This window comes from Neltuma alba, unplaced genomic scaffold, assembly GCF_004799145.2.
Source record: "Neltuma alba isolate B1F8T4 unplaced genomic scaffold, ASM479914v2 tig00005693_pilon, whole genome shotgun sequence".
Taxonomy (NCBI): Eukaryota; Viridiplantae; Streptophyta; class Magnoliopsida; order Fabales; family Fabaceae; genus Neltuma; species Neltuma alba.
In genome coordinates this window covers 62,755-79,690 of record NW_021634203.1, presented here as the reverse complement: position 1 = coordinate 79,690, position 16,936 = coordinate 62,755, and the positions used below count along the sequence as shown (strand labels likewise).

General features: G+C 32.3%; 2 protein-coding genes across 2 annotated transcripts; both read left to right on the top strand.

Moving 5' to 3' along the window:
* Positions 1-1,591: 1,591 nt before the first annotated feature.
* LOC114748390 (uncharacterized) lies at positions 1,592-2,638 on the top strand. The gene is made up of 3 exons (XM_028936770.1): positions 1,592-1,879; positions 1,959-2,374; positions 2,470-2,638. Exons 1-3 carry the CDS (start codon positions 1,592-1,594, stop codon positions 2,636-2,638), a joined length of 873 nt encoding a protein of 290 aa, XP_028792603.1.
* Positions 2,639-2,765: 127 nt separating this feature from the next.
* Positions 2,766-3,793, top strand: LOC114748389 (uncharacterized protein At2g29880-like). The gene is made up of 2 exons (XM_028936769.1): positions 2,766-3,098; positions 3,197-3,793. Exons 1-2 carry the CDS (start codon positions 2,766-2,768, stop codon positions 3,791-3,793), a joined length of 930 nt encoding a protein of 309 aa, XP_028792602.1.
* The last annotated feature ends 13,143 nt before the right edge of the window (positions 3,794-16,936 follow it).

Here is a 16,936-nt window from a genome sequence, read left to right as displayed (position 1 = left end):
ATATGACGGACAAGACCGAGCTGCAAGCAGGGTATGCTGCCTGCCCGTTTGGCCCTACCCGTGATATATATTTATAATTTTTTTACAGAAATATATAATATTAATATAAAAAATATATATAATAATAATATATACATTATTCTTCTATCCTAAACCCCTGCTCCTGCTGCGCTCCCCTTCCTCCCCCTTTTATCATTCTACTCGCAAGCCTCAGCAGCTCAAACTAAGAGCCCTCTCAATTGCTCACTCCAGTGAGGCAGCGACACTCAGTCTCTCACTCTTTGTCTCTCACCGTCTCTCAATCTCTTCCTCCTCACTTCCTTCTCACTCTTAGTCTCAGACTCTTAGGCACTGTTTGGTACAAAGGACTGGGAGCTTGGGCTTGGCATTGGATCAGGGATTGAGTCATTTTGTATCGTTTGGTACGTGGGATAGATGATAACCTGGGCTTCCATAATACCACGTAGGTGGGCTTGAACAATACCACCTCTCCCCCTGGTATTGCTTTTGCAATCCTGGGATTGAAAATTGTGGAGACCAAAATATCCCTATTTATTATAATTTTTGTACAAGATTACCCCTCTTATTTTTGACCTAGCTTCTCATCGTGGAATTTTTATTGCCTTTCTTGTTCTCCATTGCTCCTCTACTCTCACCGTTGGTAGCCGTCGTTCTCACCATCAAGAAAGTCGCATCAAAGGTAATTTGTTTTGTCGCACCCTCCTGCACTGTTCGTTATTTCTGGTTCAGGCCTACATATTCATCTTTTCTCTCACTTGCTTTGTTATTCCTCATCTGATTGTGCAGTGCGTGTGCTTTAATATTTTCTCACCCTCCCTCTCTTTAATTTCCTTCTTCGTTTGACTTTCATATTCATTAACTCAATTTTGTCTTTGTCTCGTATGGATTGATTAGATGTTATATTTTATCAATATATTATTGCTTTACCTTTTCGGCTAAGAGAATTGGTTTTTATTAAAGATTTCTTTTTTTTTCTTTCTTTTGGGAAAGTGTCAATATATAATTTTAAAGCATATCATGGAATGAAAAACTAAAACATAGGTTATATTGAATGATGTGGTGTTACAATTTTAAGAAAAATACAAATTGCCCTTGTGTTTTGAAATTTTTTATTAAACATACATATTTTATTTTACTTCAGTGTAATTTAAATTACACATATATTACTTCAAGTTAATGGATGGTGTTTTCATCAAAATAATTTAAACAACAATGGAGTATAGTTCTGAATAACGAAGAAGGCACATCCAAAAAAATTTTCGTTGAAGTTGATTCTACTAAATTAGTAACATATATAAGTCCCAATTTAACAAAATTTTGTTATGTTTCTATATGATTGGTTGCACAGTTATGACACTACCTGAAGAAAGGAGAGTACGATTATGTTTGTTGTTTTGGTGGCTGAGCATGGCTGAGGCAATACATGGGTTTTTTATTTGTGTGTGTATGATAGTCATGCTAACGAGGCGACGAATCAAATATGTACCTTACAAAATGGATTTTGTTGCTAAGAGAGCTTATTTAAAGATTGGTGTATAGTAGTGACATAGCATGTTACAACCTACTTAGAATGCATAGGTCAACATTTGATAAGCTATGTTCCATGCTAACGGATGTGGGTGGTCTTAAGCCTAGTAAGAATATGCTTATAGATGAGCAAGTTGCCATATTCTTGCACATATTAGCACATCATGTAAAGAATAGAGTAATACAGTATAACTTTAGTAGATCTGGAGAAACCATTAGTAGGCATTTCAACTCCGTGCTTAATGGAATGATGAGACTTGGACATGTGTTGTTCAAGAAAGCAGAGCCTGTGGCAGAAGACTCCAATGATGATAAGTGGAAGTGGTTCAAGGTAGGTACACATATTTTGTATGTATTATTAATTTTTAACATATGTGGAAAACTTTTGATATCTTTTTTCCTTTTTACAGCATTGTTTAGGGGCATTGGATGGAACGCATATTAAGTTGAGAGTTTCTTCTTTAGACAAGGCAAGATACCGAAATAGGAAAGGAGATATAACCACAAATGTGTTGGGTGTTTGCTCACAAGATGGATACTTTATATATGTTTTACCTGGTTGGGAAGGGTCTGCAGCAGATGGAAGGGTTCTTCGTAATGCAATTAGTAGGAGGAATGGATTAAGAGTTCCACAAGGTTACTATTACTTGGTTGATGCTGGATACGCCAATTGTGAGGGATTTCTTGCACCATATAGAGGACAAAGATACCACTTGAGTGAATGGAGAGAGGGGCGATATCCTAGAAATGCACAAGAGTGCTTTAATATGAGACACTCTTCTGCACGAAATGTCATTGAGAGGTGTTTTGGTATTTTAAAGTTAAGGTGGGCTATTCTAAGAAGCCCATCCTTTTATCCTATTCGAACTTATAACCAAATAATAATTGCTTGTTGCCTCTTGCACAATTTAATTCGTCTAGATGTGTAGATCCACTGGAAAATGAAGTAGACGAAATGGAAGTTGATGTGGACAGGATGTATAATCCCTCAATCCAACACATGGACGCATCTGATGAGTGGGCTACCTTTAGGAATAATCTTGCTAATGAAATGTTTACTACTTTTACTTGTAATAGGATGTCTAGATGAAAGAGTTGTTACTTTGAAAATTGTTAACACTATAAGATATTATTTCCATTATTTATGCTGGAAACTTTTTTTTTTATGTTTACTTTATGTCAGGTTCTAACATATATTTTACTCTAGTTCATCAAACATGTCTGATAAGTCTGGAAAGTTAGATAAGCACATGTGGACACCTGAGGAGGATCAATTATTAATCCATTCCATGCTAGCAATGCATGAGAAGGGTGAACTTATGAGTGACAATGGTCTTAGGCCAGGTGTCATAAATAAATTGAAAGATATGCTTCACAATCTAATACCTGGATGTCGTATTCAAGCACAGCCTCATATCCAATCTAGGATTAAAAAGCTGAAAACTCACTATGGTGTAGTGACTGACCTGCTTAATTTATCTGGTTTTGGTTGGGACTCTGACAAAAAATGTGTGACAGCACCCAAAACAGTTTGGGATGAATATATAAAGGTAAAAAAATTTTATAATTGTATATGTATCTATGTATTGTTTTACTTAATGATATTTTACTAGAGTTGATGTGCCATCTCTATATCTTTTACTTATAGGTAAATAAAAATGCTGCTAAGTTTAGGCATACGCCTTTCCTTTATTTTGAGGAGCTCAATATTATCTATGGTAAGGATAGGGCAACTGGAGATGAGTCTCAACAATTTGATGATGTCGTTGAAGAGCTCAATAATCAAAGTGGTTTGGATTACCACAATGATCTTAACATGAATATATCACATGAGAACAATTCGCCCCGAGAAAACATTCCACCTGAGCACAATTCAGATCCAACTGAGCACACTCAATCTGATGCAAGTGTTGGGTCAAAAAAGCGAAAGCAAAATAGTGCTGATCGTGATGACTTTCTACTCCAGGGCATTGAGAAGATTGCTCATACATTTTCTGATGGCTTGAGGGAGGCAAGTGAGAGACTAGCAATGCACATGAACAGGACTGGATTATCTGAACGTGAGAAGCGTTTAAATGACATGAAGGATTCTCTTTATGATGATCTTATGCAAATTGAAGAACTGTCACATCAAGAGCGTCTTTCAGCTTATGTCAAAATGATTTCTGATGAGAGCATGTTAGTTGGATTTTACGCCACACCTCAAAGGGGAAAAGCAGATGTAATCCGCTTAATGATATCCTAGACATCTGTTATTTGAATTTTAAATGTTAGATACTTTTATTGCTCATTCTTTAGATCTATTTTTTTTACTATTAGCTATTTTATTTTTGGGTACATAGGCAAGCTTGTTGCCTCTAAACTCTACTTTTGTAGCATTTTCTTTTCAATAAAGTGAGTGAGAGATTTAATTTCACAATATCCATCAAATATAACAAGTTGAAAATAAGCGAACTATAATATATAAGTTCGTATACTTAGTTTTTTTAGTTTTTTTTTTCTTTTTTTACTAATATAAAAATTTCAACTATAATATATAAGCGGACTATAATATATAAGTTTGTATACTTAGTATTTTTTTTTTCATTTGTTTTACTAATATAAAAATTTTAACGTAATAGATAACCAACATGTTTTAATTTTTTAATAATATCTTACTAACTTTTGGCGGCCATGCTTCTCTCTTTCACTCATGGTTATTATAGTCTTTTGGTAATTTTTTACTTATTATAAAAAAAATTTAACGCAATTATTCCATCGTAACGTCACTCCATACCAAACATATTTTTAACACCCCAGTCCCAATCCCACTCCCACTATCATTCCCAAACCCAATCCTAGTTCCAGTCCTTTAAAATTCAATGCCATGTACCAAACATGGCCTTAGTGTGCCACTCTCGTTTTAGGTGCTCACTATGTCTCTCTCCAATCTCATATCAGGTGTATTTTCTTTTGTTTGTTTTTTGTTAAAAAATAATTCTAGGTGTTGATAGCTAATTATATTGATGGAAACAAAATATAGAGTAAGAGAGGTAGAGACCGAAGACAAGAAGGAGAAGATGAAAAAAAATGTGATGAAAACTTTTTTACCGAAGACAAGAAGGAGAAGATGAAACAAATGTGATGAAAACTTTTTTACCAAGACATCACTATTGGGCTTCGAAGCCCGTCCTGCTCAGCCCGTTATTGTCCAACCCGAAATGATTAGGGCTTCTATGGGCAAGGTTGGGCAACAGGCTGTAATTTACAGCCCACTCATCTTTCGGCTGGGTATCGCTAGGGAGCATACCCTGTCCAGCCCTGCCCATGATCACCCCTAATTATAGTAGCAGTCCAGACCAAAGCAGGGGTATTATAGTCATTACACCTTGTCCCCACCACACCCCGCAACCCCAAGGTGAGTCAGCAAAACCCTTGATGCCTTATAGTAGCAATGCACATCAAAGCAGGGGTATTATAGTCATTACACCTAGAGCCGGGAAAACAGGCTGAGCTTGTTTAGACCCTGAAATTATGAGGGCCGGGCTTGAAAGTTTCCCCTTAAATGAAAAATAAGCCCTGGAGGGCCGAGGGCCGGCCCGTTTAGGCCCTTTATATATATTTTTTGTTTTTTAAAATTTTTTTATATAATTTTAATATTATTAATTTTTTACATTGTTAATAATATTTTAAATATTTAGTTATTATTATCATTTTAAAATTAAATTTTACAGAATGATTTGATTTTTTTAGTTTTAGATAATAATTTATCCAACTAAATTTTTAAAAAATAGGTTAATTTGGACTTTCATAATGATTTGATTTATATTATATGCGTTGATATTTTTAAACTATATATATTTGATAATAAAGTATTTTTATACTTCTATAACTTGTGATTCTATAATTTGAATAAAAAATTTATGAGTTTCAACAACAATGTTTCTCATATTAAAGTAAAATAATAGCTAGATTGCAAAATTTAAAAGTAAAATTCCTATAAAGAAGAAAAACTTGATATTTTTGTTACGAAAGAAAAGTATACTTATGAAGAAGAGTAATTGATTATAGTGATGATGAAGTTTCAAAAAAGTAATGATAGTGTTTATTTATTGCACAATTACACTGTAGATAAAATTTTTGGATGTTGTTATCTTGTTAATAAATGTTTTAGTTGTTTTTGGATGTTAATGAATATTTATATATGATAATATTTTGTATTTGTGACTTAATTTTATTCATATTTATGTCTTTTATTAACAATTTCATTAGTTTATTTTTTTTTATAAAAAAATATGAGAAATATAAAATAAAAAAAAGCATTTTTTCTTAAACTGGCCAAAAGCCCACAAGCCAGCCTTGAGCTCTATAACTTAAGGACCGAGCTCAGCAAATTGGGTTATTTTTAAAATTTCAGCCCTAGAAAGCCGGCCCTTTTAAGCCCGTCAGTCCAAAGGGCCGAGCCGGCCCTAATTCCCAGCTCTAATTACACCTTGTCAATCAACCCAAAATTTTCCTTTTCATTTTGTTTTTTCGTTTTCTTTTCATCAAAATACTTTTTTTTTAAAACCAAACAGGTGTAATATTTTTTATGTGGTTCATCCCAAAAAGTGGTTCGTTTTAATTTTTTAATTTCATTTTAACTTTCTCAAATTCCATATATGACCTCGGATTTTCAAATAATGTAACCTTCAAATTTTTTCAAAAATGCAAGGCATATTGAAATATAAAAGCTACTTTGTATATATTAAAAGTAGCAACTATGTGTTGGAATTAATTGAAGCTTTAAACTGTATAGCTCCGTTTTTTTTTGGTTGCCTTTTTTAACCATTGAAATACACTGTTCATACATGTTGAACTATGTGCAAGATTATTTTGTGTTTTTTCCCCCTAGAAGAACTAAGGAAAAAGACAAAAAAAAAAATGTAATATTAACTTCATAATGCCCAAAACATTTGCTCAATTTAAGAAATTCCATTTTGATTTCAAGAGACCAAATTGGGATTATCATATTAAATAAAAAGACCAAATTGCCCTTCAATTTATTTATTGTTTTTAAAATACCAAATCTCTCACTAGCTGGCTGGCCGGTCATCAGAGCTCCGGCGGCGGCAGTCACCGGAGCTCCGGTGACCAGCCGACAATTGTTCATCGAAGTTCTGTCTGTCAAAAAAAATTTTTTGAAAATTTTCACAACCTCAGTATAACAATTAACAACTTTTGTAACGCTATTAACAATTTCAGCATAGAAGTTAACAACAGGTTTTTTAGGAAATTCAATAAGGTTCGGCGACCAGAAAATTTTTTTTTGAAAATTTTCACAATTTCAGTATAACGGTTAACAACTTTTGTGACGCTATTAACAACTTCAGTATAGCAGTTAACAATAGGTTTTCTGGGAAATTGAACAAGTTCTGGCTGCCGGAAAAAAATTTTTGGAAAATTTTCACAACTTCAATATAAAGGTTAACAACTTTTGTGACACTATTAACAACTTTAGTATAATAGTTAACAACAAGTTTATTGGGAAATTCAACAAGCTTCGGTGACCGGAAACAATTTTTTTGAAAATTTTTACAATGTCAGTATAATGGTTAACAACTTTTGTGACGCTATTAACAATAAGTTTTTCAAAAAATTCAAAAAATAGCATTTTTACAACTTCAATAATGCCGTTAACAAGTTCCGTAACTCTATTAACAACTTTAGTGTAGCATTTAACATGTTTTCTTAAAAATTAAAAAAAATGGCATTTTTACAATTTTAGCAACTACTTTTTTAAAAAAAAAATTTATAACTTCAGTATAACGGTTAATAACTTTTTTAATGTTATTAACAACTCCAGTATAGTAGTTAACAACAAGTTTTCTAAAAAACTTCAAAAAGTAACATTTTCACAACTTCAGTAATGTTGTTAACAAGTTTTATAACTCTATTAACAATTTTGGTATAGCATTTAACAACAGGTTTTGTTAAAAATTCAAAAAAATGGCATTTTTATAACTTTAACAACTACTTTTTTTGGGAACATTTTTACAACTTCAATATAACAGTTAACAACTTTTGTAACTCTATTAACAACTTCAATATAGCAGTTAATAACAGGTTTTCGGCAAATTCAAAAAGTAGTATTTTTACAACTTTAGTAATGCCGTTAACAAACTCAAAAACCTATTACTAACTGCTATACTGAAATTGTTAATAGCGTTACAAAAGTTATTAACCGTTATACTGATGTTGTAAAAATTTTCAAAAAAATTGCTTCTAACCTTTAAAGCTTCGACGACCAATTGTTGAATTTTCCGAAAAACCTGTTGTTAACTGCTATACTGAAGTTGTTAATAGCGTCACAAAAGTTGTTAACTGTTATACTGAAATTGTAAAAATTTTCAAAAAAATTGTTTCCGACCATTGTAGCTTGTTGAATTTTCTTGAAAACTTGTTATTAACTGCTATACTGGAGTTGTTAATAGCGTCACAAAAATTGTTAACCGTTATACTGAAGTTGTAAAAATTTTCAAAAAAATTTTTTTCGACCGACGGAGCTTGTTGAATTTCCAAAAAAAGCTATTGTTAACTACTATACTACAGTTGTTAATAACGTTACAAAAGTTGTTAACTGTTATACTGAAGTTGTGAAAATTTTCAAAAAAAATTTTTCTGACTAATGGAGCTCCGGTAACCAGCCAGCCAGTGGGGGCTTTGGTATTTTAAAAGCAATAAATAAAATGAAGAGCAATTTGGTCTTTTCATTTAACATGATAATCCAATTTGGTCTCTTGAGACCAAAATAGGATTTCTTAAATTGATCAAATGTTTTGGGCATTATGAAATTAATATGCCATTTTTCTCTCTTTTTCCTGAGGAACTATCCTTAAAACCAATTATCGTATCATCATAAAAACTTAACTTTAGTCTTAATTCCTTTTTTCAGCCTTTATATGTAGTTTAACAAACCCAGCTAATCCACCCAAAAATATCACACATTGAGTAATCCTAACAAGATGAAGAGAATTAGAAGTTGGAATAACTTTTTGAAAAGGAATACTCTATATTCGATTATTGACCAAAAAAATTTATGTGATTTTACTGTTGAAAAAATATTCATATCTTATGATAGGAATAAATTGTCTCTTGAAGGTTAAAAAAAAAACCATGTTTTCGGCCAAAAACTCCTTTTTTTAGGCTTACGACGATGAGAAACCATAACCAGGGCAATACTCCAAAAAATGTGAGTTTAAATAAATACTGCGAAGTGAAGGGCCAAAAAAAAAGAAAAAGAAGAAGAAGAAGAAGTGAAGGACCAGAATCCGGATCCGAAAGTACCCTGTAATAAACCCCCCAAAAAAAAAAAGCAAAAAGAAGGGCAGTGACTAGTGAGAAGAGAAGAAATAGAAAATAATCGAGATTTGGTCTAAATGTGGTGACCACTAGGAGCAATGCTTGTGATGGCCTTTTCAGAGCAAGTTTGGATCAAGATCTGCTGGATAATTGTGCTTTTTTTATACAAGAGAATCGGGGAAAATGAACAATCAAACGTCCATGCCAGAAGATCACATCTAATTGGAAGTAAATGGCTTAGTATTGGGAGATGGTAGAAGCGGGTATGGAGGAGCGTTAAAAGATGCAAATGGATTGTGGTTTTAGTTGCAAGAACTGATATTAGTGCCACCTTTGATCGCAGAGCTAATTGGTGTTCTACATGCTTTCAATCTATGTTCGCAGTATATTTATCATTAGTCTAAATTCCATTTTTAGACATCCTGATAGTGTCTGATTCCTTCCTTCACGAATCTGCATTCATGGAAGGTGGGCAATAGCAGCATGAGTTGAAGAAACAGCATGCTCATTTGAAAACACGGAGAGACTGAATTCACAATTGGAAGCTTCCCATTGCTCATAATTTACAAAACTCAAATATAGTCCGAGAACACAAGTCTAACGTCTTATTATTTTAACCTCAAAATCCTTACCGATCTTAAGGTTATTTTCACTGCAGTGGGGGATGACCTTTTCATTCCCTTAAGTACTGCGCCAATCCAACCATTTCCTTCTTTGCTTGCTTCCGCTTCCTTCAGAAAGCACAAGTAATCTATATAATGAATAGTGTATACAATAATTACCATAACGCTCCCGTATAATCAAAGAAAAGAGGAGATGGATGGGAAAGAAACTTACAAATGATTTAATGAATAATTTCTTCAACAGTATCCTTTGAGAAGCACTCATCAATTGTCGACTGCCTGAAAATCTCAAAATGTAACTGGCATGAGTACGATGCACTGTGCTGGCACTAACACGAAAATCAAATAAGACAAAGTTACACATTATCAATTAAAAAAACTATTACTTGTTTAAGATGCTGTCTTCGTCAGGCTTAACTTCTAAAGAAAATTCTTCACTTACTGACCTTACAGCATTCTCATCACCAGAATTTAAGCTAATCAGGCGCTTCCTAACCCAGCAGGTTTCTGATACAAAGAGATTATCGCAGTCATCAACTTATAGTTAAACCAATTTCATGACAAACCAATAATATAGACATAGATAAACATTCTACGGTCAGAAACTTTGATCAAGTCCAATTTTTATACTTTTTATCTCACATTGAGTTAGGATTTAATTAATAATTTTGGGCTTAAATGAACGTTTTACGTATTATTGGATTAATTGATTGATTTTACGATTTAATGAGATTTTGGATTCAAAATATGAATATTTCATGATTTTCTATTTTTGGCTTGGAATTAATATTGCCTATTTCTTTAAAAATAAGTCTCATATTTTTAGAAAGACTGGTTTTGAAAAGTTTTGCAATTTCTTTCCTTATTTTTGTGCATACCTAAGATTTAATTTTGATATAGATTATGTTGTATTTGGATATAATCTACATTAATGGATGCATTTAAATTTTTGTAGGTAAAAAGAGAATATATAGGAAATCCAATGGTGCAAGATTATTTTTTGTAATTCAAACACAATCCAATAACTAATATTAGGTGGGTCAATTAATTATTAATGGGTCTGAGTTTTAGATAAAAAAGTTCTTTTTTCTCCCATTAAAATATTCCCTTCATTCTATAATCACTATTCACGCTCTGCCTCGTGTTCCCTTCGTTCCATATTCACCAAACAACATCCTCTCTGACCATGAAAAAAGGCCCATTAGTCATCATCACCAATTCCTCCGTTCCACGTGCCCACAGATTCATCATTCCTTTTTTCATTTTTCATTGACCGTGAGTTTCATGGAGCTTGGAGAGGGATTGTTTTGATAGAAGCTTGAGCTCAGTGGAAGACAGTTTTAGAAAAATATGAGGAGGCCTGAGCCTTGGCCCAGCATTTGAAAGCCGGTGATATTCTATTTATTTTTTTAATTTAAAAACTTAAAATTATTCAATTTTAAACATTTTTAAATTGTATTTTTGTGAGACAATTTAGTTTTATATTGTCATTTTTATTTTTGAATTACATTGATATTTGGATTATATTTGTATCCAGATACTTGCAAAAATTTATGTTTATGAACCTTTACATTGTTAATTGAATTTATAATTGATTTTTTATTATGAATTTAATTATCAATATGGTTTAAATTGTAAATTTGAGTTCTTTTACCTCTTGATTGTTTAATTGAGTTGGTAAATTATCTAATTGCTTAATTGGATAATTCTAAACATAGTTTTCAGAATTAATTTGAGTTATTTATCATTGATTTTAATGAGTTTAATTAACTAATCTTATACCGTTATGAGTTCTCTAATAATCTAAGAGTTTTTGAAATTGAGAGTTCTCTTTGTTTCAATTAGGATAATTAAACTTATTAATTCCACTTTCTTGTCACTTCCCTTTGATCTAATTAATGATTTGGGCTATGAAAGTTAATTTCATATGAGTCCTAAATCGTTCCCTCTATTATACCTAAAAAGAAATATCTTATTTTTACTTGTTAATTTTCTTTGCTCTCTAGTTAGTTTTCTTTACTTATCATTTTAATTTTTCCTTCTAAAAAAATCTCCCAAAAATTATATTTGCATTCATTTAGTTTAATTTAATTTTCATGTAGATTTTAAGACATTTGCATCTTGTATTTAGAATTAGAATTTTACATTTTAGTTTAGGTCCATTTTATTATATTTTTTTTATCACTTAGATTTTTTATCTAGAGAAACTCATAACTTGTTCCTTGAAACTAATAACTTAGATTGATGCTAAACTATAAATTCTTTGAGACATAATTTAATTGAGTGTTTTAGACATTAAACTTCTTCTATCAAGAGAAGAGAAAGAAATCAATGCTCCCTACACGGTTGAAGTGTTTAACACGGAAACCCATGTGTGAAATAGAACATTTTAAATTATTCAGGAGTTGAAATATTGGAGAAGCGAATCAATTTTAATACTTAGACGATACTCCCTCCGTTCCTTATTATAAGAGACAAATAACCGAAGTACGTTGATAAAAAAAACAGTTAAAGTTAGTTAAGAACAATTAATTATAAAAAGTATAATTTTTTCCAAATATGCCCTCATTAATAAGGAGAGAGAACATGAGAAAGAACAATTAAATTATTAAAAGAAAGAGAAGTGGGAGGGAGAGAGAGTGTGAGTTGGAGATAATAAATATGGGTAAACTAATAAATCAACACAAAAAAGTAGAGACAACTTGTAAGTGTCTCTTATATATAGGAACATGGCATAAGCATCAAGTGTCTCTTATAATAAGGAACGGAGGGAGTAATAAATATCTCATCGTTGTAGTGAGATATATATTTTTTAAATACAATATAATTTCAACAGTTTTAATGTAAAACTTTCAACTAATAGTGATTCCTAAGTAAAAAATTATTTTTAAAAAAATTTGGCAACTAATAGATTATTTTATTTTAGATTTTGTATTCATTAAAATGATTTTCTTAAAAGAAAATAAAAGTGAAAAAACAAAATTTAATATAAAGCGTCCAGGCCAAATCTAAATAGTGCGCTGTACTGATAACCTCCTAATACTTACCATTTCGTTTAGCATTGAAACTTATTTCATTGGGGAAGGTCGAGAGAACATTACATAGAAAACATTTCGACCTTAATAAATCAGTATAACACTTTAAGAATTAACGAAACCATGAATTACTTTGTAAGAATAACAACTATTAATGCTATTAATCTTTTCTTTTGTATTAAATCCCCCGGTATGTAAAAATTACATTAGACACTGATTAATCTGATGACTTTACGGTCAAATGCCACAAAATTGACGGAGGATAATTCCACGCTAAGGGTAATTCATCATTTGTCTCTTCAAATAACATTTGATTTGGGAGCATTTTCAATTAGGCCTGCCAGTCACATGGTGGGGCCGCACAACTTGCGCAATTCGTCAATACAAAGAAGCTCACATTTTTCGGGGAGATAGAGAAGACTAAGTTTTATTATGTTGACATGCTTTAAATGCTCCTTTCCCACCACTATTCCACCTTCAACTGCAAATTTAATGACGGTATCATTTTTGCTCTGGGTATTTTTACACTTAAAAGTTCCACTCATAGAAAATAATAAACCATAAAAAATGAGTAATTCAAGATTATAAGGGCATCTTTTTTTTATAAAGAGACTCGAAGTATTTATCTCATACAGCACAAAATCATTTTGTAAATTTTACGACCCCTATATTTCATACCACGTGAAATTGCTTAAAATAAACTAAATTAAACACTATTTTACTCTTGTTTTCTCTTCTCAATCCTTACTGTATGTTGGCGAACCCATTTAAACATATCACATTGAGTAAATCTCACAAAATATAGAGACTTAAATGTTTAAATAGCTCTAAAAAAAGTGAAATACAAATAGAGTAGCAAGAGTTTTATAGGGGAAAAATAAATCCAACGATAAATGCTAAAATGTTGCATGCTTAATGTTTACACCAGTTAATTTGATTATGATGGTATTTGTCAATTTTCTTAAGACCTAGACGTAAAAAAAGATTATATATTTTTTACAATTATGGATATATATTGATATTGTTATACCAGCAGAGTTTGAATAACTGATATCTACCACATCCCATCGCACCATTACCATCTAGCCTTAAATGGCTCCAATAAATTTAGTTTTGAAGTATCTCAAATTGGATACGATCCCAGATTTTTGAATTAGCGTAACCTCTTTCTAAGAATATAAGCCATATTGAAATGGAAAAACTACTTTGTATGAAAATTGGCAAGTATATGTTGGACTTAATTCCAGCTTTGACGAACTGCGAGGTTGAGGTTGAGGTTAAATTTCGAAAAAAAAAGAAGAAGCATTTTTTATACATAAAAGTCTTGTGCATAATAATACATCACACATGAATGCGGCAATGCTCATTCACGTCTGTCTCTCAGGGTTAGTTTATCATGAGGGAAATGGAGAAGAAGGGAGGAGAGAAAAAGTTTTAACAAGTTTGATTTAAAAAATTTAAAAGTACCGTTAAAAACTTTTAACTAATTTTTATCACTCTTTTGCATTTTTTTTTTTCTTTATTAACATTTTAAAACCTCACTTCTTAAATTTTTAAGTAGAGCTCATACAATTTTTTTTCCCTCTTTTTTCCCTCCATTTCCCTTGTACCGAACAATAACTCAAGAGTTTCGGCCAACTTTGACCATGTTAATAGCTTATGATTGAAATAAATCCATCTTTATTTTATTTTTTTGGCCAAAAAACACCTTTTTTTTATGAATTTTTTCTTTGGTACAAACTAACAATGAATTTTTTTTTTTGGCTACCCACATGTATTCTCCTGTAACGGTAATTATATTCAAGATACTCTCAGACACTAAATGTTGGAACCTATCCTAGTGGGAATTCAAACTTTAGTTCGCCACATTATAAGAAACTAATATTTTCCGTTAGACCCAATCCTCATTAATAATGTAAAGGTTTTTTTTTTGTTTCCATGTATAAGCATCTTTTTATTGGAAACAATTTTATTTAAAGTACTATCAAGTGCTAAATGTAAGTTAGTAGGTATCTCTCCCAAAGAATTAAAACATTGATTGGCATTTGTGAAACTAGCTCTTTTGGGGCCGAACTCCAAAATCTCTTTGGGCCTCAGTGAAACTCACTTTGACTTGAAGCAAAATAGGTTGACCAATAGGGATTGAGTCTAGCGAAAAGGACTGGTCACTCACAACGTAGCCAATCAAGATTCGAATTCCTGCTGGGAGAGGTATCCACATTTAGCATCTAATAGTGTTTCAAATAGAATTACCTCGAATAGAAAAAAAAACCTGTACTTTTGGCAAAATAAAAAATAATAATAAATGGTTGCTACGTGTCGTCCACCACAAAGGGCGCCGATTTGAAGACTTGGGCATAAAAGTTTTGGGCCTAAATAACCACAGAGCGGCCCGCAATGCAGATGCTGCTCTTCGTTATGTTGGTCTCCTGCTTCTTTAATCACTTTGACTCGGGATAATAATAAAGTTGAAAGCCCCAGCAAAGTAATGACATTTTTGGATTATTAAGACTGAATTGAAAATATCTTCTGATTTAGAAAATCTCAAAATACTTATGATGTAAATGCAAAATGTTATTGTTGGCAGAAACAAAATGCAAACTACAACTATACAACCAGGTGCCTTGATATTGACAACTAAGTACTCAATAAGTAAGATTTATTGGACAGCAATCTGCCCAATCAACAATGCAGCTCTCAACTTTGAGTTCATACAACGCATATGATCTGAGATCTTTTTTCTTTCTTTCTTTTTTTAATAGAATAGACCTAAAATATATAAATTCATTCAAATACTAATTCAGTGTGTGAAACTTATTTGAATGGTACAAAAATCCGCTTGTAGTTTGTTTGGTTTAAGAGACATGGAGGAGTGCAAAAACTGTTGGGAGTTGAATAAAGAGAAAAGTTACAAGGAAAGGGAGAGGAGATTCATTAAAAAAAAAAAATCCTCCCAATCTATCATTTTAAAATTAACTGCTCTTTTCTATAAAAAAATAAGGACTGGGTTTTAATCTAATTAGAAGTTTAGAGATTAAGTCTAACCAAATCATATTTAAAAAGAATATGAGTTATAAGTAGGTTAAAATTGAAAGAGATTAATTTTTTCCTAATTTCTTTTACTATTGTTTTTTTAATAAAATTATACATTCATGTAAAAAAAATTTCTTACTACTTTATTCAAAAAAATATCTTCTCTCAACAGTAAATAAGAATAATAAATGCTCAGTATTTGACAATTAATTCTGACACCCCCCCCCCCCCCCCAAAATTTAAACGTGGTGATGCTTACGCATCTTGTTACTTCAGCTGGTCAAAAAAAAATGTTACTTAGTCAATAATTTGCCCATAAAACAAGATCTGAGCTTTTAGATTCTCTGCTTTCTCACAGATCGACTCTCCTTTCTCCCTCTCTCAAGGTCGTCGCCGTCGTCCTTGACTTTCCGTCCGTCCTAACGCCGTCGTCCTCCTGAGGTGCGTTTTCTTCTGTAGTCTTATTGCTTGCGGCCGTTCTCCGTAGTCTCGTTTATTATCTCTCTCTCAATCTCTTGCTCGCTCTCGTCGCCTGCGTCCCTCCGTCTCTCTCTCGCCTCAATTCTATATGTGCTTTCTCTTCTTCTCTGTCGGTGTATTCCCACTTTGGTTTTTGTTTTATATGAAGGAGAATGGAATGAATGGAGTAGGAGACAAGTGAGGATACCAAATCTCGAAACCTACAGCATCATCGAATGTTCATTCCAAAAAACCACGGATGAGATTGGTTCGAATTATGCTTTTGTTTTCCATTATTGAGTTTTTTGGGCCTCGGTCTTGTCCCCATCCTATCTCGATCCAGTTGATGGGGAAGAAATTAAAGGTGAAATAATTGACATTTTATCTAGAAAAACGCTTGAAGGAAATGGATGAAATTGTTAAAGGATCACTTTATATTCGATTATTGCCCAAAAAATTTGTGCGTGATTTAACTGATAAATAGTGTCTTGAAGGTTATTAAAATATATATATATATATATATATTTGACCTTTTGTTTTAGGCCTTAGGCTAAAAACTCTTTTTTCCCGGGCTCACAAGGAATTTTTTTTTTAATATCCTTCCAATTTTATTCGAGATACTATCATGTATTAAATATAGGCATATCTTCAATTCAAGCATGACAAAGTTTTTTTTTGGTACAATAGTTTTAGGAAAGGAGTTGGGCTCACCCACGATCTAAAGGCAAAGCATCTAACGCTTAATCCATTGGGACCTGTTTCTAATGGGCACGGGGACAAGCCAGCAAGCCTTTTTTTCCTGTTCCGGCCCCATGGATATAATTCTCCCAGTTTCACTAAGCTATGGAGATGTCTTCCCCGGCATCGTGACTGGAGCCACAACAAAGTGACACTCCTTAGGATCGAATCCCTTCCTTT